The sequence below is a fragment of the Bombyx mandarina genome, chromosome 02 (assembly GCF_030267445.1).
Source record: "Bombyx mandarina strain Sakado chromosome 02, ASM3026744v2".
Taxonomy (NCBI): Eukaryota; Metazoa; Arthropoda; class Insecta; order Lepidoptera; family Bombycidae; genus Bombyx; species Bombyx mandarina.
In genome coordinates this window covers 3982718-4007833 of record NC_143209.1, presented here as the reverse complement: position 1 = coordinate 4007833, position 25116 = coordinate 3982718, and the positions used below count along the sequence as shown (strand labels likewise).

At 36.7% G+C, this 25116-nt stretch overlaps 1 protein-coding gene across 2 annotated transcripts; it reads left to right on the top strand.

Annotated features, from left to right (window-relative positions):
- Window positions 1–4305: 4305 nt before the first annotated feature.
- LOC114241933 (uncharacterized) lies at window positions 4306–24200 on the top strand. Of its 2 annotated transcripts, none has more exons than XM_028172932.2 (3): window positions 4306–4392; window positions 4625–4697; window positions 23673–24200. In XM_028172932.2, exons 2-3 carry the CDS (start codon window positions 4647–4649, stop codon window positions 23787–23789), a joined length of 168 nt encoding a protein of 55 aa, XP_028028733.1. In that variant the 5' UTR covers window positions 4306–4392; window positions 4625–4646; the 3' UTR covers window positions 23790–24200. The 2 variants fall into 2 exon arrangements, with proteins under 2 accessions (XP_028028733.1, XP_028028734.1); XM_028172933.2 differs by having other exon boundaries at window positions 4345–4482.
- Window positions 24201–25116: the final 916 nt, after the last annotated feature.

Sequence of the window (25116 nt, the reverse complement as noted above, 5' to 3'; positions counted from 1 at the left end):
AGTTTTATTTCAACATTACATTACACTTACTATCCCCATTACCTACAATAATTCTATAAGTACTCTTGTAACCTTGTAATTTAGCATTAAAAAAGTTATAAAGACATTTTGATCAATAAAAACAATTACAAAAAAAAGTTTTCCAAAATAAATTCTTACCTTATGATTACAGTAGTATTCCGTATGGTTTTTCTGGGAAAATGCCTGCCATCTTGAATCACGTGTTTAATTCGATGCTTCGGGGACTGCCTGCTAATAATCATGTGACCAATCACAGCCGAGATCAACGCTTAATTATCTGCGCAAACGTCCAATCGTATACCTTTGCCATAAAAGAGAAGGCAACGAAAAATGACCGCTAAAAAGCGAGTCACCTAGATCGGCACACATACTATTTAAAAAAAAAAACACTAAATCTTACTCGACTTAATTATTGTAACGACTCATTAATATTCAGTTAATTTATAACAGTGAAAACCGACACTGAATTGCGAAGCGATCATTATTGTTGTTTTTTTTCTTGTTCAAAGACTCTCGCGCTTGAAGTCTTAAATAAAATGGCCGACTACGTATACCCGTCGGTTATTTTATACAAGTACAAGTGTTACGTCACGAGACGACGCCAGGACGTGTGTTTAATGATTTTCTTATCGTTTCCTAAGCGTAGCGAGAAAACTGTAGTTTCATATCTAGGAAATAAGTTTTACGTACCTACTCTCAGATTCGTGGAGTGTGGTCACATGAGTTAGATAAATATGTACGCGTTGATAATTGTCGCTATTTTTAATGTTTGTGTATCGCTTTTTTAATAATTGAAAACAAGAGCGGACGAAGGGAATTTGTTAATTTTTGGAAAACGGGCTTACAAACTTTCGTTACTACTTTTTCTTCGTAAATAACCCCTTCATGACATGCAATTTTCATAGCCTTGGATTGAAATAGCCTTTAACTCCAGCGTTTTAAGGTCTAATATGGTTTATAGGCACGTAGCACCTTCATTCAACGTAAAAACTCAAAAATCTTAAAAAATATTAATTAACTTAATTAACCCCTTCATCCATTCATTTCTTCAATTATCAAAGGAAATACGTATTAATTCGACCACGAATGTGACGTAACCTTAAACTTAATAAAACACATTTAAACACGAATAAAAAGGATAGCTAAAGAGAAAATTAGGAAGTAACGGAAAAATATAATTAAGTTGTTTTTTTACTATAAATATGTGGGTGAGACGACTTTGGTATACCTACTAGACTAAATCGATTGATCCCTAATGTCCCTTCTACTGCTTCGTGTTTGGGTAATTTTTCATGATACTGAACTCAAGTCGCAAGTTAATGGGAAAAGAAACCGCTGGCATATTCTTGTTGCGTGCGAAAAAAAAAAGGTTGAGTCGTCAAAACATGGATGGTTCTTCCTCGCATTCATATACTCATCAAATTAAAACTTTTTTTTTTTCTACCTATGCTGATAGTCTTGAGAAGCTATATCAGCGTTACCCTAGCGTGTAGGTGAGCTCTAGGGTCTCAAACCGCACGTGTTAACACTGGCCCTAGCAATAGCAGTGCTTCGCAGAATCTACCACCTAATCGGAAACGCGACCCACTGATGGGTAAAATTTAACAAATTAACAGCAAAACTATATCTACCCAAATACTACATTTGAAATAAAAGATAATAATATTATTAAAGTTAATGAACCATTTCATCAAAAAAGCAATTAAGCATACTACAGATAACTTATTAATCTCTCAATCTAATCCATCGAATTGACCTGGCACGAATTAAAAATAATAGAGTAAAATGTAAAAAAAACCAAAAGCAAAGGAAACTGAACATAGGTATCTCCATAATAAAAATTTCAGCATCACGTTGTATCTGTACGTTCTATTTAACGTTATCAGTTAATATCTTACGAGATAACTTGAATGTAAACTGTGATGTGTGTTTAGCCTAGTAACCAGTGTAATTTAACGCTTAAGTGGATTTTAGATATATCCTGATTTTACTTGTAACGAAGTAGAAGGACGTAATTAAGAATTATTAAAAGGTTCAATGGCATTTCATTGCAGTGTGCTTATTGTGGTTTACCGTATAACAATTTTTCATGATATGTTATTTATATATATATATACATAAATTAATTGCTGTTCGTTAGTCTCGCTAAAACTCGAGAACTGCTGGACCGATTTGGCTAATTTTGGTTTTGAATTATTCGCGGAAGTCCAGAGAAGGTTTAAAAGGCAGATAAATATGAAAATTCTCAGAATTAAATAAAAATAACAATTTTGTTTTTCCTTTGATATGTCCCCCGTCGGACGGATTCGTTTTGTTTGTTTCAAGTTTATTTTATACAGAAGTTTAGGTCTTTTATTTATCGATTTAGGCACTACGAAGTTGGGTTGCTGGGTTAGCTAGTATTTCATATTTTCAAGCCGTCACCCACAAATTCAAACATGGCGACCAAAAATCTTCATTCGGATTATAATTTTGAGCTTTGATAAGCAAATGTTGAGGGAAGCTAATTAAAAACTAATAAATACCACTTTTGATACGTTTCAGAACACATTTAACTATGAACTTATGAACTAGATGTTATAATCATAAACAAACATTTTTGACAATTTTTGGCTGGAACGCGAAAATTTGCGTCGAAGTCCACAACTCTTACAGTCGAACACTATATAATTGTGTTTACTCTGCTAAAACGTAGTACGACGACTGCGACGTATACGACTGCATTTTGTTCATAGACAAAATTAATTTAAATTTAGGTCAAGCCAATATTTACTTTTAACGTAACCTTTAACGAAGATGATTGATCAAACGATGAATAATAACATTCAAAACAATGCAGTATCAATACAGGTTGCAAAGACGAGATGTTAATTGTTTCAATTTATTTAATGTTACTTAATATTTAAACATATTAATCGTGGCTTATAATAATAATAATAATAATATATAATAGGCCCTTGACATCAATGTGGATTCTCGAGTTTTTCTAAAAAGACCACTAGTCTCTAAATCTAAATTAAGTATGTGTGTAACTATACTTGAAACCTTAGAACTTATATTTCAAGGTGGGTGGTGCATTTACGTTGTGGATGTCTATGGGCTCCAGTAACCACTTAATACCAGGTGGGCTCGTCCACCCATCTAAGCAATAAAAAATAAAAATAAAAAAGAGTTCCGAATTCAAAATAAAGCTTGGCTTTAATAAATTTATATATATGTATTTATTACACAGACCCATCAACCCGGACGAGCTCACGGTCTTCCTGGTTTTGAGTGCTCACTGAGTTAAGAGCCCATAGACATGAACAGCATATCAACCCGGACGAGCTCACGGTCCCCCTGGTGTTAAGTGGTCACTGGAGCCCATAGACGTCAACAACATAGATGGCGCCACCCATCTTTCGATCTGACTTTTATGTCTCAGTTTTACACTACAACGACTGCTCCACCCTTGAAACCGAAACGCATTACTGCTTCATGACAGAAATAGCTAGGACGGTGGTACCCCCTTGTGCGGGCTCATAAAAAGCCCTACCACCAATAAAAACATTCTAAGATGGATTGTGACAACTCGCCTTGCCCCTTTACAAATGAAAATTTGACCTCAAATACAAGATTTAAACTGTCTGGGCTGAATAAAAGTCTCAAAATATTCATAAGAAAACGAAGACATCCACTGACGTCCTCCAATGGTATATGGTATGTTGGTCAGCTACTGCCGCATTCCTTGGTAATCTTACGATCGGAATGTTAGCTTACTCGATTAAATGGTGAAATAATTGAATACAACCATTTTTGTTTGTAAATAATTTAAAAAGTAATTCGTGACAAAAAATTAAAATATTTTTGCGCATTGTCGGTCGGCACGGATAAGTTCTACTCCTTATATTACTTTATTTTAATATTTCTTACCACTAGTAGTTACCTATTAGATTTATCTTAAATTAAGTACAGAATAAATTATTTAAAAAAGTAGAAATTGTACTTTCACTGCCATCTGTCGATGAATAGACGCATCTTTCACACTTAACTATATCTTTGTATACTGCCCTCTATTATTCAATAGTAACATAACTTTAGTCAACACTTATTAACACCGCTCGAGTGTAAAGCAATGTATATTACTGCTTTGAATTCCTTATCATTCTATAATTAATAAACTCTGTGACCAGGGTTGAACATTTTTATCATCTCTAGTTCGTAGGTTTGCAATGGCAGCATGGCCTAAAGGTAGATACCAGGCCATAAGCTCAAAAAAAATATTGCAGGACTAACTGTCATGTTTGACAGATTTGATTTTTGACATCTCTTTGAGCAAGACTGCCGAGAGAAGACAATTTTTCTTTCATTCGCGAAGATCAGCGGGTGTCTGTATGTAGTTCAAATATTGTAAAGTTCTATTTGTTCTTACGTTTAAAACGTCCAATTAACATTGCTTTCGAGTTTCTTATATATTATCTGGTACATAACTATTAATAATATTAAATGTTTTAAGAGTTACGAATCGTGAATAGGTTATGTAAAAGTGTTAAATTCCTTTCATTAATAAAGATAGTGATTTTGTTGTAAATTCGTGTTTTCTATATGGATTTTTATTTTTCAGTATATAATTTGGATCGGACATAATGAAAACGACACAAGTTGCCCAGTACGCGTTAAGACTCACATATTCGCAGGTAAGCCAAAATTTTTTATTTTATTTCAATAGATGTTGAAACCCTACCCTCCCTTATTTTTTATGGAGCGTCCATTTGTATTCATGCATGCCGTATGTCAATAGAATTTAAACCCACTGAGTTTCTCGCCCGATCTTATCAGTGGGTCGCATTTTCGATACGGTGGTAGATTCTGCAAAGCACTGATCTTGCTAGGGCCAGTACTTACACCTCCGGCTGGAGCACCGGGAACTCACCTACACGCTAGGGTTACGGTGATATAGCCTCTCATGCCTATGGGCATAGGTAGGATAAAAAAAAAACATAAAATACAATAGAGCTTAGAATTTAGGCGATTGGCCAAGGCGGCTTCGAAAGTATATCTAATTCTTATTTATAAGAATGCCTTTGCTTTTGTTTTGTTTGCAGTAAGATTTTTAAATAAAGCTATATGATGCCGATGTGAAGCCTCTCTATCTACTAGTTAAATTAGTTGTCTAAAGTAAACTTGATGACATAAAAAGCCTTCAAGCATATAATTAAGTTTTTCTACGTATTTACTTATAAACGAGCTTTGGCCCTCCTCCTGTTAAGCAATTCGCGAAGCCCAGAAACTTTACTATATGCCGCCTTAAACATAAACTTGAACTTTGAATGAATGAATGAAATTTCTTTATTGCACAAAAATATTGTACAAAGGCGAACTTAACGCCTTTTTTTTTATTGCTGAGATGTGTGGATGAGCTCACAGCCCACAGGCATTCTCTTCCAGTTAACCCTCGTTGATGAAGTGAAAGATTTAAGAAGTGCGTAACTGTGTTAAAGGTAATACATGGCGATAATTTAAAGAATTATAGTAGACAATAGACATGAGTAACATGAACACTAGGTAATAATTACAATTCCAAAACAAATACATATCAAATAAAATAAATTATATAAACCACAACATACTACAAAACAATCGATTGCTTGATTGTTTTGAATGGTATTATATTTTAATACACTACCATCCAAAGCAGAATGTATCACTGCTTTGCTGCAGAAATGACCAGGTGATCCATCCCTTCTGTGGGATTATAATGCACTCATATGTGTATGAAACTGCTGATTAGTGGGTGTAGTATGCTGGTTTACCTACAGAACATCATTACACATAAGTATCAGCTAATGTCAAGCGATATTTACCATAATAATATTAACTTGTAACTTGGGATGAGTCAACATATTTTTTTTACATAATACCTATTTTGCTTCAATTAAACTTGTTGTAGAACCATAGTAACTCTCCTTTTATATCCCCTTGTGATTCTGCTTTGGAATTTGGCATGAGTTTTAAGACCGGTTTATTGCATGATGACAACCCCGCTCAGATTATATATCCATTGCAATGTTTCACAGTATCTCTGTTTCTTCTTGTATTTTTATTTCATAAATTTTTTGCTTGATGATTTACATTTTATTATTGTAAATGTTTACATTGAAAAGTCAATTTTAAAATACCAAACAAAAATATCCCATTTCTATCCATTTATTGTATTTTCATAATAATGTTGAAATAACATTATTATATAAAAGAAACTCCAAGCAAAGTATAATTTTAGAGATAGATAGGAGTGTGTCAAAATGACTTGTGGATACAAAGGTACTGGTTCTGTTTAGTGATTGAGAATATACAAATAGCTATGTAGCCAATTGTTTAAGGTAAATGTGTAAGTCTATTTCGCTATAAGCAGATGAGGTAGCATGTTTAAGAATAGGTCCAGTCGTGACGTGCAACCTCTTTGACAGGACATAAGACCTACAACGACTAGACACAGAGTAAGACAGACTTGACAAGAATTCGATAACATACAGATAACAGCTTAAGTCTGTACTATATCCTACACTCGGGAAATTAGGCACTAGAAAGCCCGTGTTATCAATTCACCATTTAAAAATTGATCAAGAAAATCGTTCAACTACCGACATATCGAACAGTGTTATCGTCAGCGAAATAAATTATCAATTAATTGAACGATTATGGTTCAAAGTCTGCGCTCTGACTTCTGATTCTGCAATCTCAACGATTGTCTGTTTAATTCATTGGAATTCAAATTGTAATTGTTCTAGATACTTCGACATTTGAAAGCTATAGGCCACCTCAGTAATGAGGAAACCGACGCAAGGAGGAGAGGCCGGATATCGAGACTGCGAGAAAGGGCAAAAAATCGACTGTTCTTGTGTATACTGTAATAGTTCGAGAGATTAAACCGAATGCGTTTGTCCTTTCACCACGAAAACCCTCAAAATCTCTGTTCTATGAACCACAACTAATAATTTTGATACTTGATTGCTAGGCTGGTGTCGTGGTTCCGAGTCTCACAACAAACATTCATGTGACGACCGATGCGAATACCTTTTTAATACGAAATATTTAAACCTTCATAATTATGTATATCATACTTAACTATACTGAGATCTTAGAACTTATATCTCAAGGTGGGTGGCGCATTTACGTTGTAGATGTCCATGGGCTCGAGTAACCACTTAACACCAGGTGGGTTGTGAGCTCGTCCACCCATCTAAGCAATAAAAAAAAAAACTTAAAAAGTACATATGTATACCAGGTGGCGAAGTGTGTTCATCTTCGATCATTTAATTACACTTCTTGATAAGGCCAGAGCTAATTAACAAGGAGAGCGTTCAGCTTTTTACTGTTGGTAGGATCCCTTGTGAGTCCGCGTGGGTAGGTACCACCACTTTGCCTATTTCTAACGTGAAGCAGTAATGCGTTGAAGGGTAAGGCAGCCGTTGTAACTATACTGAGACCTTAAAACTTTATCAAGGTGAGTGGCGCATTTACGTGGTAAATGTCTATGGGCTCCAGTAACCACTTAACACCTGGTGAGCTGTGAGCTCGTTCACCTAACTAAGCAATAAAAAAAAAGAATTTCATTCCTGATAAACATAGTCCATAATTGTGCAATATTGGCTAAAGGCCTCTCCCGATTTTCGCTATTTAGCCCGCTTTCCGGGCTTGATCAACCATTTCCTTCCCGTCTTTCGTCGCTTCACCAGGCCGACGCGGCGGCGTCCAACGATACATTTGTGTGTTGTTTTATTGCCTGCCTGTAAATTTCAGTCTGACGTAATTCAATGACGCGTTTCGTTTGCAAATAACGTTTAACGTATTTAGGCGTTCGCGGGTATCCACTAAATGGCGCGCCATTCATAACAAGTCACGTGAGAATGTGTCGGGTAAATTACTCTTCTTCGCCTCGAGCAAAAGATCCAATTACACCCAGTAGTGTATTAAATATGTACTAGAGGTCCCGCAGTAGTCGAAATTCGACTATAATTAATTGGAATAAAAAAAAAAAAAAAAAAAAAAAATTATTGGAATTGTAAGTTTGTACACTATTATGATTGTATTTTATACTTCTATAATCACCAAATTTCGCCAAGACTACGCTATAAAAAATATTAACAAAGGCAAACAATATTTAATCTATTCTCAATTTGACAACAGACGTCAAGAACAAAAGTTTGACAATAAATAGTGTGCATGCGTGTGTGCGTCAAATACATGGTATGTAGTGTGTGTAATGTTTTATTTGTTGATTTAATGTATCTTTTATGCATTATTTAAAAAAAATATTAGCATTGTGCACTTCTTGTCTATATTCTCTATAAGTGTGAAAAATTTCATACTCTTCCGTCCGCGCAATTTTCGTAAAAAGGGATACAAAGTTTTTGCTTCACGTATTAATATATAGATGTATGGTTATAGTATTAAACCTTTGCGGTGGTCGGTCTACTCGAAGCCACGACGCCGACTAGAAAGGATTAATTATGATAATAGGTACCTGAATCCAAATTGCGAATTTGTTCTTTTTTTATTTATTGCTTTTATGGGTGGACGAGCTCACAGCCCAACAGGTGTTAAGTGGTTACTGGAGCCCATAGACATCTACAACGTAAACGCGCCACCCACCTTGAGATATAAGTTTTAAGATCTCAAGTGTAGTTATAACGGCTGCCCCACCCTTCAAACCGAAACGCATTACTGCTTCACGGCAGAAATAGGCAGGGCGGTGGTACCTACCCGCGCGGACTCACAAGAGGTCCTACCATCAGTAAAAACATCGCAACGTTGTTAGCAACGTCGTCAGGTTTGAGCCCCGTGAGCTCACCTACTAGTTAGGTTACGCTGAAATAGCCTCTCAAGACTATCAGCTTAGGTAAGAAAAAAAAACTCACTGGAAGTGTGATTTAGATGATTTTTGGTATCAAATTTAAATGAGTCCATTTGTAATTTAGAATATTTACATTAGGAGAGGGACCTATACTGGCAATAAACAATGGTTTGATTATCAAGACGATTATCTCGTAGAAAATCGGATATTATAATGAAAAAATTGATATTCTGATGTTGACATCAAATCTATTGTTATGTCGTCTACTTAACTAAGTTCCTGTAGCAAATACCGTTGGAAATTTCTCAGCCATTTATCCTATTGACGTAAAAATAACAGATACAACAAAAGACAATGATTTATTATGATATCTTCCTTGGTAAGTTTCGATTTCCTGTCCCTCTTATTGCTTAACGTGCCGGACATGCTGGAAACTAGTTTTCAAACTACTTATAGTGTAGTAGTAAAATGTAAATGCAGAGTTATTAACAATGTCTTTGACCGAGTAAAAGAAGGTCGCAAGTAGCGGAATATTTCTCAGAATATAATTTCGATTATAAACTACAATCGTTGTGTTTTAAAAGAGATGTCCACCAATTATTGCGCTTATCCAACTTGCACATTTGGTAGCAAAATCTGCAATGCGAAAATTGATAATTTTTTTTATTTTTTATTGCTTAGATGGGTGGACGAGCTCACAGCCCACCTGGTGTTAAGTGGTTACTGGAGCCCATAGACATCTACAACGTAAATGCACCACCCACCATGAGATATAAGTTCTAAGGTCTCAGTATAGCCACAACGGCTGCCCCACCCTTCAAACTGAAACGCATTACTGCTTCACGGCAGAAATAGGCAGGGTGGTGGTACCTACTCGTGCGGACTCACAAGAGGTTCTACCACCAGTAATTATATTTATTTTGTAAAAACATTAGTTTACTTAGAAAGTAACGGTTAAAGCAAAATATTTGTATGGAATTAATCGTACTAACTAGCTTTTATCAAACAATACGTATAGCTACAAACCATCATGGCGTATCGGGAGAGCAGGGCTAGAAATCAGAGATGCATGGGAGAGTTTATCCTCTTTTTCTTCTTCTTGCTGTTGTCCCAAGATATGTGGGGTCGAAAAAGCATTTTATTACGGTCCATACGGATTCGACATGAGTATAAGGAGGTTTATGGACAAGAACTGCCAAAGACAGAGAGGAATGGAAAAGGTTGGAGGAGGCCTTTGTCAATAAATGACATACAGACGGGGTTAACGATGCTAAATAGTTAAGGATAAAGTTAAGACTTTAATATATAAAGTATATAAAAATAAAATTGTTCCCAAAAAGAAAATTAAGATATGTAAATGAAACACTGTCTGAATAAAGGCTATTATTATCATTATTATTTATTTATATTTATTTAAAATCTTTTTATTACTAAAAATTTTTTTAAAAAGATATTAAAAATACAATTTTTAAAAAACATTATAAAAATAGATTGCCGCTAATGGAGGTGTCTACGACACAAGCCACCGGGGGTTCGGACTCCAGAGTGAGTTATTATTATTATTATTATAAGGAGTACCCCTCCTTGGGTTATATCTCTATATATCCACTACAACGTCCCACGGCGAGGGACTTTTTTGCATCGGAAAATTAATTATTAAAAGTATTATAGTATTATTAATATGGCACATTAAATCTTCTGTGGAAAGTTACACGTACAAGCTGTTTTCGCAATAAATTTCCTCTCGATCGATCATGCCATATGTTGATACTGTTTAGAGTTTTATAAATGGCCCTACGCTAAGTCAGGGTTATTGACCAACGTTCTTTGCACGATAATAAAAAATAAGCGCTCTTATCTTCTGATGTTGGTTTATAATAGGATTTTTTTTAAAATATTATTATGAAGATAGGATTATGTATTGTTTAATTGGGTTTTCGTGCGTATTGTAAGTTAAGTGATTGCGGTAATCGCAGGGATTTTAATATCTCCAGTTAAATATATTCTGAACACCCATTTTGTACGGGTCAAGTCTGGGACAAGGACTTCAAACCAAAGGCTCCTCATCAACACAATATACCCAATCAAAACGGAGGTATTTCAAGGAATATTAACTGTTCGCAAATTTTACGACTGACCTTCAAAAAAATTCCCAAAAAATTTTGTCCGTTATGCAATATGTTGATAAAATTATTGTTTGCGCATATACATCTTGAGAAGTGAACGGCAGGGACGTCTTAAACTAGGATGGGGCCCTTGGGCACATAAGAATTTGAGGCCCTTTTGGAAAGTAAAAAAAGCGAATTATAATAAAAAAAAATACTGAGTATGACCATTTATTATAGGTAATCAAATGCAGTATGATATAATATGTAGAACCCACATTAAAACTCTCCTCAATTGCCCTGTTCATAAAACACATGCTTACGCAAAATCGTTTTCTGTACAAGCAGTTATACTTTGGAATTCCCTCCCTCCAAGCATACGAGCGTGCAAAACCATAGCAGCATTCAAGAAATCTGTTAAGGAACATTATTTATCCTTACCATCTTAAATAAATTATATACACTCGCGAGCAAAAGTTTGGAATCACTTACTTGAAATTGATTCCGCGCGATCTTGTGTACTAAATATTTTTTTGATAATCATAAAAATGAGATCATTTTAAAGGTTGAATTCCTAACTTTAAACTGATACCAAATTCATTAAAATCAAGCCAGTATTTAAGAAGTTATCTTGGATTAAGTGAAGGAATAACGAAAAAGACGTGTTTCAATTGCTTGATACGTCGCGAGTTGCGGCCTACTGACCCCTATAAAAGCACCTGTTATCGGATTTTCTTTATCAGTCGACTTTCACACGTTGACTGGTACATATCTCGGCTACTTTTGACCCTTTACCTTGTACGACAATTGGGACAACAGCTACAGAAGTAGCACAAATCGTAGCCCTATTGCAAGAAGAGCTCAGCCAGCGGATTGTCGCTCGTCGGCTCCAAATAAGCCATTCCTGTGTTTCAAAAGTTTGCAAGCGCTTTCAAGAGACTGGTAGCTTTATCCCGAGACCAAGATCTGGACGGCGCCGGGGCACATCGGAGAGGAATGACCGTTTTATCGTGTTAACCTCTCTCCGAAATCGGCATTAACCTGGTGTCGACGTCCAACAGGAGCTCCGAGATGTTCGTAGGGTAGCAGCTAGCAAGTAGACAGTTCGTCGACGACTCAAGCAAGCGAATCTGACTCCAAAAAGGCCTGTCACAGGCCCGAAACTCACGGTAGCTCATCGACAAGCACGCCTTCAATTTGCTCGTACCAATCTTAATTGAGAGGTTGAGCAATGGAGGCAAATCCTGTTCTCCGACGAGAGCAGGATGTGTTTGCATGGTAGCGACCGAAGAGGTTGGGTCTACAGGCGGCCTGGGGAGCGATTTGCGCAGTGCTGTTTCGCTGAAACAGTGGCTTATGGGGTCGGCTCTTGTATGATGTGGGCCGGCATTTCCTTCGACGGTAAAACCGAGCTTGTTTTCGTGCCTGGTGGGGGACGAGGAGGCGGTCAACTTCGGACGGGTACATTTCCAATATTCTGCTGGAACATGTCGTTCCCTATGCGGGATATGCCGGTGATAGCTTCCTCCTTAAGCACGATAACGCTCGTTGCCACACTGCCCGTGGAACAACTGAATACTTCGAAGAAGTCTATATCGCCACATTGGACTGGCCTGCGCTCAGCCCTGACTTGAATCCTATTCAGCACGTGTGGGATGAACTGAAGAATAGGGTTCGTTCCAGAACTTCTGCTCCTTCATGCCTGAATGAGCTGAAATCGGCGTTGATTGAGAAGTGGGAAGGTATCCCACAAGAATCAATTCAAAAGCTGATCAGGTCTATGAAGAATCGTCTTCGAGGAGTTATTGGGGCAAGGGAAGGGAACACAAAGTACTGACATTTAATTTTAAGGCTAAATAAATTTTTTATTTATTAATTTTTGTTGTTTTATGCATTCATTATTTTTCCATATTTCCTTTGTTTCCTACCTCCTTCACTTAATCCGGAATAGCTCCTTAACTACTGGCTCGATTTGAATGAATTTGGTATCAGTTTAAAGTTAAGAGTTCAACCTTTAAAATGATCTCATTTTTATGATTATCAAAAAAATATTTAGTACACAAGATCGCGCGGAATCAATTTCAAGTAAGTGATTCCAAACTTTTGCTCGCGAGTGTATATTTGTATAATGTATTATAATATAAAGTAAGTATATGTGTGTATGTTATATATATGTATGTATGTGTGTGTGTGTGTGTGTGTGTATTTGTATGTATATATATTGTTTTGTATCTTGTAATATGTATATATTATTATATGTAATGTTTACTGTATGCACTAGGTTTGTGTTCCTAATTCTTCTTTCCTTTTGCGGGCCTACTGGAAGAGATTTCAGCATGAAATAAGTAGTGCCCTTGTACTCTGTATCCTTATTGACGTTTCTTTTCTAACAGCTGTGTGTACAAAATATATTAAATAAATAAATAAATATGTCATTAATGATATTAGAATGCTGCTGGTTTTTCGGTTACGATTTCGATAACGGTTTCTTTCGGGATTTCTGTTGAGCAAAATCTTCTATTATAGGCATAGCATATGCCTTGTAAATACCTTCTGATTACTGATTTGTGAAAAAAGTGTAATATGCCCGACAAAAATGTTTTGAGAATAAACGTGTGAGAGAAATTGTCGGTCTTTCGGGGCCCCCTGAGAATGGGGGCCCTGGGCACGGGCCCCGTGTGCCCTTATGGTAAAGACGGTATTGGTGAACGGGTGAACGGGTATTTGGTTTAAGCGAATTTTATCTTTGTAATTGAATATGCAATTTCGAAAAGGGCAAATCTCTGAAAATGTAAATTGTTCAGGAAATAAAAAAAAACTGATTATTTTCTAAAGCAGTGTAAAATTTAAAATATTAACTTTTGAGATAATATTTTAGTGTTAATTGGCAATTGAAAATTACTGGAATTATTATAAAATTGGTGTAGGTAAGCCTCAAAACTACATGTATATGAAACAACGTATTTGACAAAATATGCGACATGTGAGTCGTCTATTATCAAAGGTGGCAATCTGTGCATTTGGACAAAAAAATGTTATTGATATGTCAAGACAGATTGATTTGAATATAATCGTCTCCTTCAAAGAATAAGGTTCAAAACCTGCATTAAATAAAGGTTAATACTTAACCTGTTATTTATCTAAGATGTCGTTCAGAAGAGTTTTGTGACTGCCAATGGAATACAAAGTCAATAATTCGTTTTTCTGATTTACCAATAATTGTCCAAAAGTCACATTGCCGGCTTTGATAATAGTCGACTCATGTGCCCTTTTCGAAATTGCATATTCAATTAAAGGTGCGTTTTATTTGGTATTATCAACATCAACAGTTCGATATTTTTCATTGAGCTGCAATTAAGTAATTACTCCATCCAAATAGTTGAAGAAATTTCAAAAACTTGAAATGGCTCTCCTTTAAAGTTGCAAAAATGATGCTTAATTAGCCTTTCACAACTCGATATATATAATAATACGAAATATATAAATGTTCGTTAGAAACGGATTCGAATAATCTAATCATTGTAGTAACGCTTAAAATAGACTATCTGACTCAGTGGCCTTTACGCTCATGGCGTTTTCAATTCAAATTCAAATTCAAAATCATTTATTTCAACTTGGATGTCATCAAAAACACACTTGTTGAATGTCAAAATGTAAAAGAAAATGTTAACTCTACCACCGGTTCCAAAAAAAGCCACAGTCCTGAGAAGAACCGGCGAAACAAACTCAGCGGGCTTTTTTTTTTTTTGTATTTTCTCAACTATTTTCTTTTTTTTTTTAAACAAGAAAACATATTTACAGTATACAAAAAAACAAGTCAAAAAAATACAATTCAAATAAATAATAATAATAATGAAAAATGAAAAGGCCAGGAGCGAACGCCTCATTCCCACGTAGTGCCATCTAGTAAAAAATCCTTAACTTTATAATATGCCTTGTTGCACAAACGTTCCTTGACAGTTTTCTTAAATCTATGAACAGGTAGTAGTTGAACGTTTTGTGGGATCTTGTTGAAAATCTGTACACCCAGTACAATCTGTACAATCAGTCTGGTATTCAAAGATTAGAAATGATGGCACGTGTTTTGTAGATAATATTTAGCCTGTCAATACTACTGGATAATGATTACAATGTGTAAAATGTAATTTAAAAAAAGGCATGTCTATATTTATTGAACCCAAGGCTGTCGTATTTCATTCCAATATCTTCCACTGTGACATATTTATTGACAACAAACAAGATTGTACTGGCATGTTTTGTGTGGCTAACTTGAAACTATATTTTTAAGTCTTGTGTGTATAGTTGCGCTATTTAACACGTCATCTCGGATCCTCCCGATCCACTAACGGTGCTTTTAGGTACTTCAAGCACCGGTCACCGTTCTCGTCGAACCCGTCGCTTGTGACGAAGGGCTCGACGAGTAAATTAACTCTCAGACACAGCCCACTGAGTTTCTCGCCGGATCTTCTCAGTGGGTCGCGTTTCCGATCCGGTGGTAGATGCTGCGAAGCACGGCTCTTGCTAGGGTTCGTGTTAGCAACGTCATCAGGTTTGAGCCCCGTGAGCTCACCTACCAGCCACGGTTACGATGAAATAGCCCCTAAGGCTATCAACTTAGGTAGGAAAAAAAAAAAAAAAAAGCGCTATTTATTCATGTAGGTAACATGGAAAATGTCCAAAAACCATTGTGCTGAATGAATTCGGTACGCGAGAATTATTTAAAAATATCTTCGTTTATTTTTAACTACGTAATTCTTTCACATAATCGCGTTTTTGTGTTTCTCAAATTTAGATTACGTACGTACGTATGTATGCAGTAGGACGCATTGTGAATTTTAGGACGAGCTCTCGGCTCTCTATGTTAACTGGTAACCAAATCCAATTGACGTCACAAGACCAGCCACCCTTGACGAAGGCCAAGACTGAAATCTTCATTGTATTGTGTAACAGGTTCCTCGCCCTATGACCTTGCGTCTCAAGATTGGCGTTTTGGTGTCTATTACCTTAAATATCCATTTGAAGCCCGCTGGATAGTAGGATCCTCCGTACGGCTATTTGAATAAATAAATAAATATATATAGTTATTGCTTATGTGGGTGGACGAGCTCACAGCCCACCTGATGCTTAGTGGTTATTGGAGCCCGTAGACATCTACAACGTAAATGCGCCACCCACCAAGTTCATAAGGTAAGGTCTCAAGTATGGTTACAACGGCTGCCCCACCCTTCAAACCGAAACGCATTACTGCTTCACGGCAGAAATAGGCAGGATGGTAGTACCTACCCGCGCGGACTCATAATAGGTCCTACTGCCAGTAAAAAATGTTGCTGCCCACTTAACATAATTGCTTTGTCTTTTGCATAAAAATAAAACTACCTACCTATTGAATAACTCGATAAATTCTGGCGTAGATATAAACTCGAGCGATTAGAACAATATCTAGACATGAATAACATTGTCGATTTGATATTGAATATTGTAGATAATATGTTGGGTATAATTCTCGACGTCAGAATTAAATTTTCGCAAAAATCGAATCGTATGACCGATTTGTACGTAAAATAATATGTCGTTTTATCGTTTTAAATCAAATCTATCAAATAATAGAAAAGTACAGCTATCTATCTATATACACTATCATTCTTGTTTCTCGTGGCCTTACCTTTAGACTATTTGAAAGGAACTTACCCAAAAAAAGGGTCCAATAAGTTGTTGTATCGACAATGACTCATCGTTACCTATTGCACAAGACACGTAATAATTGAAAGTAGATGTCATTAAATAATCTATTAATAGTTTGGGTAACAAATGTTAAATGTCATTAAGAGACCAGACTATAAGATAGGCGCCAATTTTTAACACTATTTTATTAGCTTGTTATGTACGTTTGTATGTAATACAAACTTTGAACATCCTTTTCGACAGACTCATATTAATAACAACATTCAATAAATATTAAACACGCAAAAGAGAATATGTAATTAATGCTGTACATGAAGTTATAATTCCTTTCCGTTTGTTGAGGGGCAGTGGAACAATCTATATACTGTACAATTCAAATCGACCTCAAGCCTTAAGAAGAGAGATGACATTATAATGTCTCCAATAACCACTTAACAAGCTTACCCGTGAGCTTATCCATCCATATAAAGAAATAAAGAACAAGAGAAATATCCCTAGCCTCTAGGCCAAAGGTTCCCAAATTTATTTTATCTACTACCCACTTTGAGAATAAATTATTTTTAGCGGCCCCATTTTTTACCTACTTAAAAGCTACTATAGAGAGAGCTCAGTCGATGTCTAAGAGTCCTCCTAAATGAAAGTACAAATCGTCTCCCAAGCCTCTACACAACGCCCCCATTTTTTCTAGGTCTCTTACCGTCCCCCTTTAGGCCTGCAGCGCCCACAAGGGGGCGTTATCGCCCACTTTGAGAAAGGGTGCTTTAGGCAGTATTCGCGTTAAGCGTTTATTAAAAAAAATCAGTGTTAAAATGTCTTGAAAATACCTTTTCTAGAAACGATAAGAGCTGATTTTTGATAATAGATAACCCCTTATGTAATCAGTCAATAAGCCAATCCATCTATCTACATATTCGTGAGATAAGATTTTTGGCGCCCGTTACGTTAGGCGAATTTTCTATTTCGAGATACCGTTGTAGGTAATTTGTATGTGCCAAAACTATTGGACATTATATTTAAAAGTACTACAAGGGTTTTATAGTGACCCTGGCATTGGTTTGAGGTATGAGCGATGATAACCGCACACTCTCAGATGGGTCGTATGGTCATTTACCATGACAATGGAAAAACTAAAGACGAATTTTTTTATTGCTTTGGTGGGTGGACGAGCTTACAGTCCACTTGGTGTTAAGTTGTTACTGGAGCCTATATACATCTATAAGTAAATGAGCCATCCATCTTGAGATATAAGTTCTAAGGTATCTCAGTATAGTTACAAAAGCTGCCCCGCCCTTCAAACCGAAACGCATTACTGCTTCACGGCAGAAATAGGCAGGGCGGTGGTACCTACCCGTGCGGACTCACAAGACCTCCTACCACCAGTATTATTTATTTAAGATTATGCTTGATAAATCTATTTTTGGAAACGATATCGAAACTTTCCCGTATGCTAAATCAAGATTAATGACTCACGGAATCCCAAGTTCATTACTCTCTTGATAACGTTGTCATAATGGTTTCGTACGAAATCGATTTGCTTGCCGATTGTACTCTGTGACGGCAGGTAAGTTTGCAATTCCTGGGAAAAGTGGTTACCACTAGTGGTAGTGCATGTTCTCCTTTGGGCTAATACAAATAGTTTCGAATTGAGATCAGTGATTGATTAAACTCCGCGTCTAAAAACCGGTATGAGAGTTCCTTTTCTTCCAGAGCAGGTAATGCTAATAACCTATATCCAAGCCTCGTCATGACCAATGAATAGGTACAAACAGAAATCAGTACTTAAGAAATATTAATAATCTATATATTAATACGTGAAGCAAAAACTTTGTATCCCTTTTTACGAAAATTGCGCCGACGAAGGAGTATGAAATTTTCCACACTTATAGAGAATATAGAGAAGAAGTGCACAATGTTAATGTTTTTTTTAAATAATGTATAAAAGATGCATTAAATCAATAAAGAAAACATTACACACACTACATACCATGTATTTGACGCACACACGCATGCATACTATTTATGGTCAAACTTTTGTTCTTGACGTATGTTGTCAAATTGAGAATACATTAAATATTGTTTGTCTTTCTTAATATTTTTTATAGTGTAGTCTTGGCAAAATTGTGATTATAGAAGTATAAAATACAATCATAATAGTGTACAAACTTACAATTCCAATTAATTATAGTCGAATGTCGACTACTGCGGGACCTCTATTAATGTACTTAAATACCTCGATCGTATACTAAGAGCTAGAGCTAAAAGGTTGGTATTTAGATTATAAAGACACTTTATTGGATCTACAACTGGTAGTGCTTCTTTACACTGCGAAGTCACGCGTTCCGGTTTTGTAGATAGATACCTAGTCACGTTTGGACGAATACGGACTTAGAAAGATATTCGTAACTTGTTTAAATGCTAACTTATCTTGAAATATCTTCTGTTCTTTGATATCCAGCGCTACGCTCTACGAACAATGAAAAAATAATTATTATTTAACTATGATATTTGTTACTATTTTCTTATTGTACACAAGTGTATTTACAAAATTATTATCTATACTTAATATTATAAAGAGGAAAGATTTGTTTGTTTGTTTCGAATAGGCTCCGAAACTACTGGACCGATTTGAAAAAATATTTTTCCATTAGAAGCCGACATTGTCCCTGATGAACATAGGCTACTTTTTTTTGGTCCATGTGTGTTTTAATGTTACCGAAGCGAAGCGAGGGCGGGTCGCTAGTGACATATAATTTGATAGTCGTTTCGGACTCCGCGACGGATAAAGTAAATTTACGGTCGGTATTCCTCGATTCAGTACCTATCGCTTAGCGCCAGTTCATTCTTTACCAGTCCAGTTTGTACCAGTGTACATCTTCATATCACTAATCTCTGGCTCGCCAATTGATTGTTCCCTAGTATAATGCACAGTTTCCTTTTGGTTCAAATGCTAGTTTTGATTTCGTTTCGACCAAATGTCACATTAATATAAACACTACAGATTACTTTCTAGATATTTTGGGAAATTTTCGAGTTGGAATATTATCAGGAGTCTGATTCCGATATAGTATGTACTGCCAAAATATATTAAACCATTCCTGATTTCTAATTCGTACTCCATTCGCCTTCTTTTATTTATCGCATTCCCAGATAAGCTTACGGCTTGCCTGGTTTTACAGGATCCAATAAGCATCACAACATATCGCCGTCCACATTGGGACATAAAGTAAACAGGCAGGCATGATTGTGATACCTTCTCGATTAATCTTCTAGTCAGTTTTGAACTAACCTTCCTAGCTCCATTGGCCACTAAATAAATACAATACAAAGCTTGCAACTGATGTACTGAATCGTAGCAGACACCTTGTACTTCATTTTAGTTCGTTTTAATGGCGAGACGCCAAAAGTGCGCGTCGAAACATCCAAAGTTAATTAATGAAGACAAATATCGCGATAGTTCTTCGCCTGATGGACTGGTACCTATCTGTACCTGTGAGTGACCTAGAATTGTATTCATCTACAGTGCGTCTCCAGAGATCTTTCACCCCATTTGGTCATATGACCAAATTTACCCTGGCCAATAAAGATGACCACAGTAGATGGTCTTTGAATCCAGATATTCTTTCGTTAATCAGACACACCCTAATAGTATTTTAATCGTTTTTATTGACCCTAAAAACTCCTGAAAGACGCAATCTGCTAAATATCCCAACTGCTACATAACTGGTTAAAAACGATAGTGCTTATGATGACAATGCGATTGTATTATATTAGATGCAGACTAAGAAATGTTATATTTTTTTAACTCCTTTCTTTTTAATTATCCTCTTGACTTTCGTCGTATTTAAAAAGAGCGGCTGGCAACAGAAAAATATAAAACAAAAAAATACGTTAAGAACTTCGTTTTGAGACGCAGCGCGTTAATCGCGTCACTAAAAATGTGTGTCACTTAGATAAATAATTACATTTATCAAAGCAATGCTCCGTAGCAAGTATCGTGAATGTTCTTTAAATAGATTTGTGCCCAACAACTAGTACTTAGCGCTGGATAGCTACTATCTAATTAGCTATTCAGTTTTACTGTCGGTTACAAGGAAAAAGACTGATTTTTCAAAACTACCGCCCGAAATTTTGAAAATCTTGTTGGACATAGATTTTATTGTCCTTATAGGCAGACGAGCATACGGCACACCTGATGGTGAATGGTTAGCGTCGCCCATGGACTTCAGCAATGCCAGGAGCAGAGCCAAGCCGCTGCCTACCCCGCTTAATACTCTCCACAACCCTTGTTTGAAGAAGGACATGTCATAGCGCTCGGGAAACACCGTGGAGGGGAGCTCATTCCATAGCCGGATGGTACGTGGCAAAAAAGACCTGGAAACGCACTGTGGATGACCGCAGTGGCTCCAGGTAGTATGGATGAACTCTACTCCGGTGGCGGGCGGTGCGATGGTAAAAACGAGATGACAACGTCATTCGAGACTAAAAGAGTCGTCCGATTAACTATAGAATACCTTTTCTTTACTTATTTACCAGTAGCCTCAACGGGCCTATTCTGGTTTTATCGGGGAGGTAGATGAGCTCACGGGACTCAGTCTGAGAGATTTTGCTAACACTTGCTCTAACAAGTTCGGAATCCTGACCTACTGAGAAGATCCGGCGTGGTACTCCGTGAGTTGTGACTTTGGCTGAAGTTGCCAAGTCGTCTGGGTCGAGTATGTACTTGATAGAAGATTATGATGCATCCTATGCAGATAGTGGCAACAGCGAAATATTATTGCCGGTAGGCCCTCACTAGGCTGGATAACTTAACCATAATTATAATAATATAACCTTGTATCTTGGACGACTTTTAACACAGCCGACCTTATGTGAGTTGTATTCGTGTCATATAATTATTGTACTATTTTTTTTATCTATTTAGGTTGTTGCGAAAAAAAATTGCCCAGTACTTTTTTACTTTTCTTAAAGACAAAGGAACAAAAGATCAAATTATATTTTCATAGCGAAAAAATTATAATTTTTTTTTTTTATATGATCTATTTAGTATACATTTATCTACGAATATCTGAAGCCGCCGCTTAAAATAGCTTATATTTTTATTACAAAAATGTGATCTTGCAATTCAAATCTCGCTTATCATTAATGCCTTTAAGATTTTTAATGGTGGCAGCACTCAACATAACTCAAGTGATACGATGTTCTAAGACTGCTCCATAAGCTCGGATCGTTTGACTATCATTTTAGTTGTCTGCGATTAGGGAATCTGTTCTTATGTTTTTAAATTACCACATACCTTCGCCTGTGACGTCATTTGAGGCCAAAATAAATGGCCATACCAATGTTAGTCCATACTTACAATGATGTATTGACTATCATTTTGGTTGTCTGCGATTAGGGAATCTGTTCTTATGTTTTTAAATTACCACATACCTTCGCCTGTGACGTCATTTGAGGCCAAAATAAATGGCCATACCAATGTTAGTCCATACTTACAATGATGTATTGACTATCATTTTGGTTGTCTGCGATTAGGGAATCTGTTCTTATGTTTTTAAATTACCACATACCTTCGCCTGTGACGTCATTTGAGGCCAAAATAAATGGCCATACCAATGTTAGTCCATACTTACAATGATGTATTGACTATCATTTTGGTTGTCTGCGATTAGGGAATCTGTTCTTATGTTTTTAAATTACCACATACCTTCGCCTGTGACGTCATTTGAGGCCAAAATAAATGGCCATACCAATGTTAGTCCATACTTACAATGATGTATTGACTATCATTTTGGTTGTCTGCGATTAGGGAATCTGTTCTTATGTTTTTAAATTACCACATACCTTCGCCTGTGACGTCATTTGAGGCCAAAATAAATGGCCATACCAATGTTAGTCCATACTTACAATGATGTATTGACTATCATTTTGGTTGTCTGCGATTAGGGAATCTGTTCTTATGTTTTTAAATTACCACATACCTTCGCCTGTGACGTCATTTGAGGCCAAAATAAATGGCCATACCAATGTTAGTCCATACTTTCAATTATGTATTGACTATCATTTTGGTTGTCTGCGATTAGGGAATCTGTTCTTACGTTTTTAAATTACCACATACCTTCGCCTGTGACGTCATTTGAGGCCAAAATAAATGGCCATACCAATGTTAGTCCATACTTACAATGATGTATTGACTATCATTTTGGTTGTCTGCGATTAGGGAATCTGTTCTTATGTTTTTAAATTACCACATACCTTCGCCTGTGACGTCATTTGAGGCCAAAATAAATGGCCATACCAATGTTAGTCCATACTTTCAATTATGTATTGACTATCATTTTGGTTGTCTGCGATTAGGGAATCTGTTCTTACGTTTTTAAATTACCACATACCTTCGCCTGTGACGTCATTTGAGGCTAAAATAAATGGCCATACCAAAGTTAGTCCGTACTTACAATGATGTATTATGTTAAAATGTTTACAACAAACGTGGCGCCATTTGGCATACACAATATAATTAAATGGCGACGTGCTATTTCTAGAACGCAAAATAAAATTCACATGACCGCGCCTCCGTTCGGCACGACGCATTTGAATTATTTCGGGTTTACAAAAACAAATAGGTCTCTCGTCATTGATTGAAGTTTAGGTATATTAAAGGCGTTTGAAGAACTGATGGTTTTAGAAAATTTCGTATACCGACGACTGATTACTGTGCGACTCTGTTTGAGTAATTTGTAGGGGTTGGACCTCTTGTGAGTCCGCGCGGGTAGGTACCACCGCCCCGCCTATTTCTGCCGTGAAGCAGTAGCGTTTCGCTTTGAAGGGTGGGGCAGCCGTTGTAACTATACTTGAGACCTTAGAACTTATATCTCAAGGTGGGTGGCGCATTTACGTTGTAGATGTCTATGGGTTCCAGTAACCACTTAACACCAGGTGGGCTGTGAGCTCGTCCACCCATCTAAGAAATTAAAAAAAGAATCAACACCCGTCAAGGCAACAAGAAAATAATTAATTTTTTTTTTTTTTTACAGCAAGCGAACCGTGAGAAGATGATGACACGGTCCGCTCTACTCCTAGCCACCATCGGTCTCGGCCTGTCCACGTTTAGCGTACGCCAGATGATCCTCAACCAGTCTAGACGCGTTTAGGACAAACCAGTACTCCCACAACAACCCGCCGGAGCAAGCTTGTCGCAGACAATTGACAATGCAAAAACAAAACGTCTTTTGAGAAAAAAAACTCCTGAATGCATCCACGTAGGGCAATTTATCTTTGTTTAAATCATTTTAATTTAGCGAGGTGCGTTCAGTAAATATTTAAAGTGTGTAAATGCGGAGAGAATTATGTTTGAATAAAATAAAATGTAATCTATTTATTTTCAATGCTTCATTTTTGTGTGTGATTGTATAGTAGCGTCGCCAGCTTCGGATTTTAATTTTTTTTTTGTTTTTGTTTTTAATTGAACTTTCTTGAAGATTGAATGAATGAGATGTTTAATTTGTACACGCATGTTTACGACAGTTGTGATGGATGCCAAATAAAAATAGACATTATCATAATTTTTTTGTGTTTTATTGCTATAAGTAAAAAAAAATTGGTATATAACAGCTCCGTGGTTTTAGTTTTTTTTTTTTCTGTCAAAAAAAAAACATTTGTAACTTACTTTTGGGCAAAAGGTCTAGATTTAAAAACGTATGTTTTCTAGAACGTCATGGAATTTTTTTGGCCGTGAAAAGTTCTCGCTAAGGTCCGGCGAATGTTTGTAATCAAGAGAGGAGGACTAGTGCCAGGACACCTCTGAATGAGGCCCAATAACAGGTCAGTAGCAGCTGCTTCGCAAATGCATCCATCACCAGACCATTGAGAAGATCAGGCGAGAGACTGCGAGCTGTGGTCAAGGCGTTACGTCATTTTTTTATTGCTTAGATGGGTTACTGGAGCCCATAGACATTTACACCGTAAATGCGCCACCCTTCAAACCGAAACGCATTACTGCTTCACGGCAGAAATAGGCAAGGTGGTGGTACCTACCCGTGCGGACTCACAAGAGGTTCTACCACCAGTCATTACGCAAATTATAATTTTTGCGGGTTTGATTTTTATTACACGATGTTATTCCTTCATCGTGGAAGTCAACCGTAAAGATTTGACATGTACGTATTTCATTAGAAAAATTGGTACCCGCCTGCGGGATTCGAACAATGTTGCATCACTAGATACGAATGCACCGGACGACTTATCCTTTAGGCCACGACGACTTCGAAGAAACTAAACTTCAAAAATAGAGTTCAACAGCACCAAATTCTCAGGTGGCTCTCTATTCAGCATACCTAGAATGACGGCAATGATCGGCTGTCGCGTGAGCCGGCTTAGTAGGGGCCACGATAGAGATCTATTTAGAGGTTTAACGACGGAGGGAGGATCTTCCACCGAGCGGGAGATATAGCTCGCTAGACCGACAGTCCAAATGTTGTT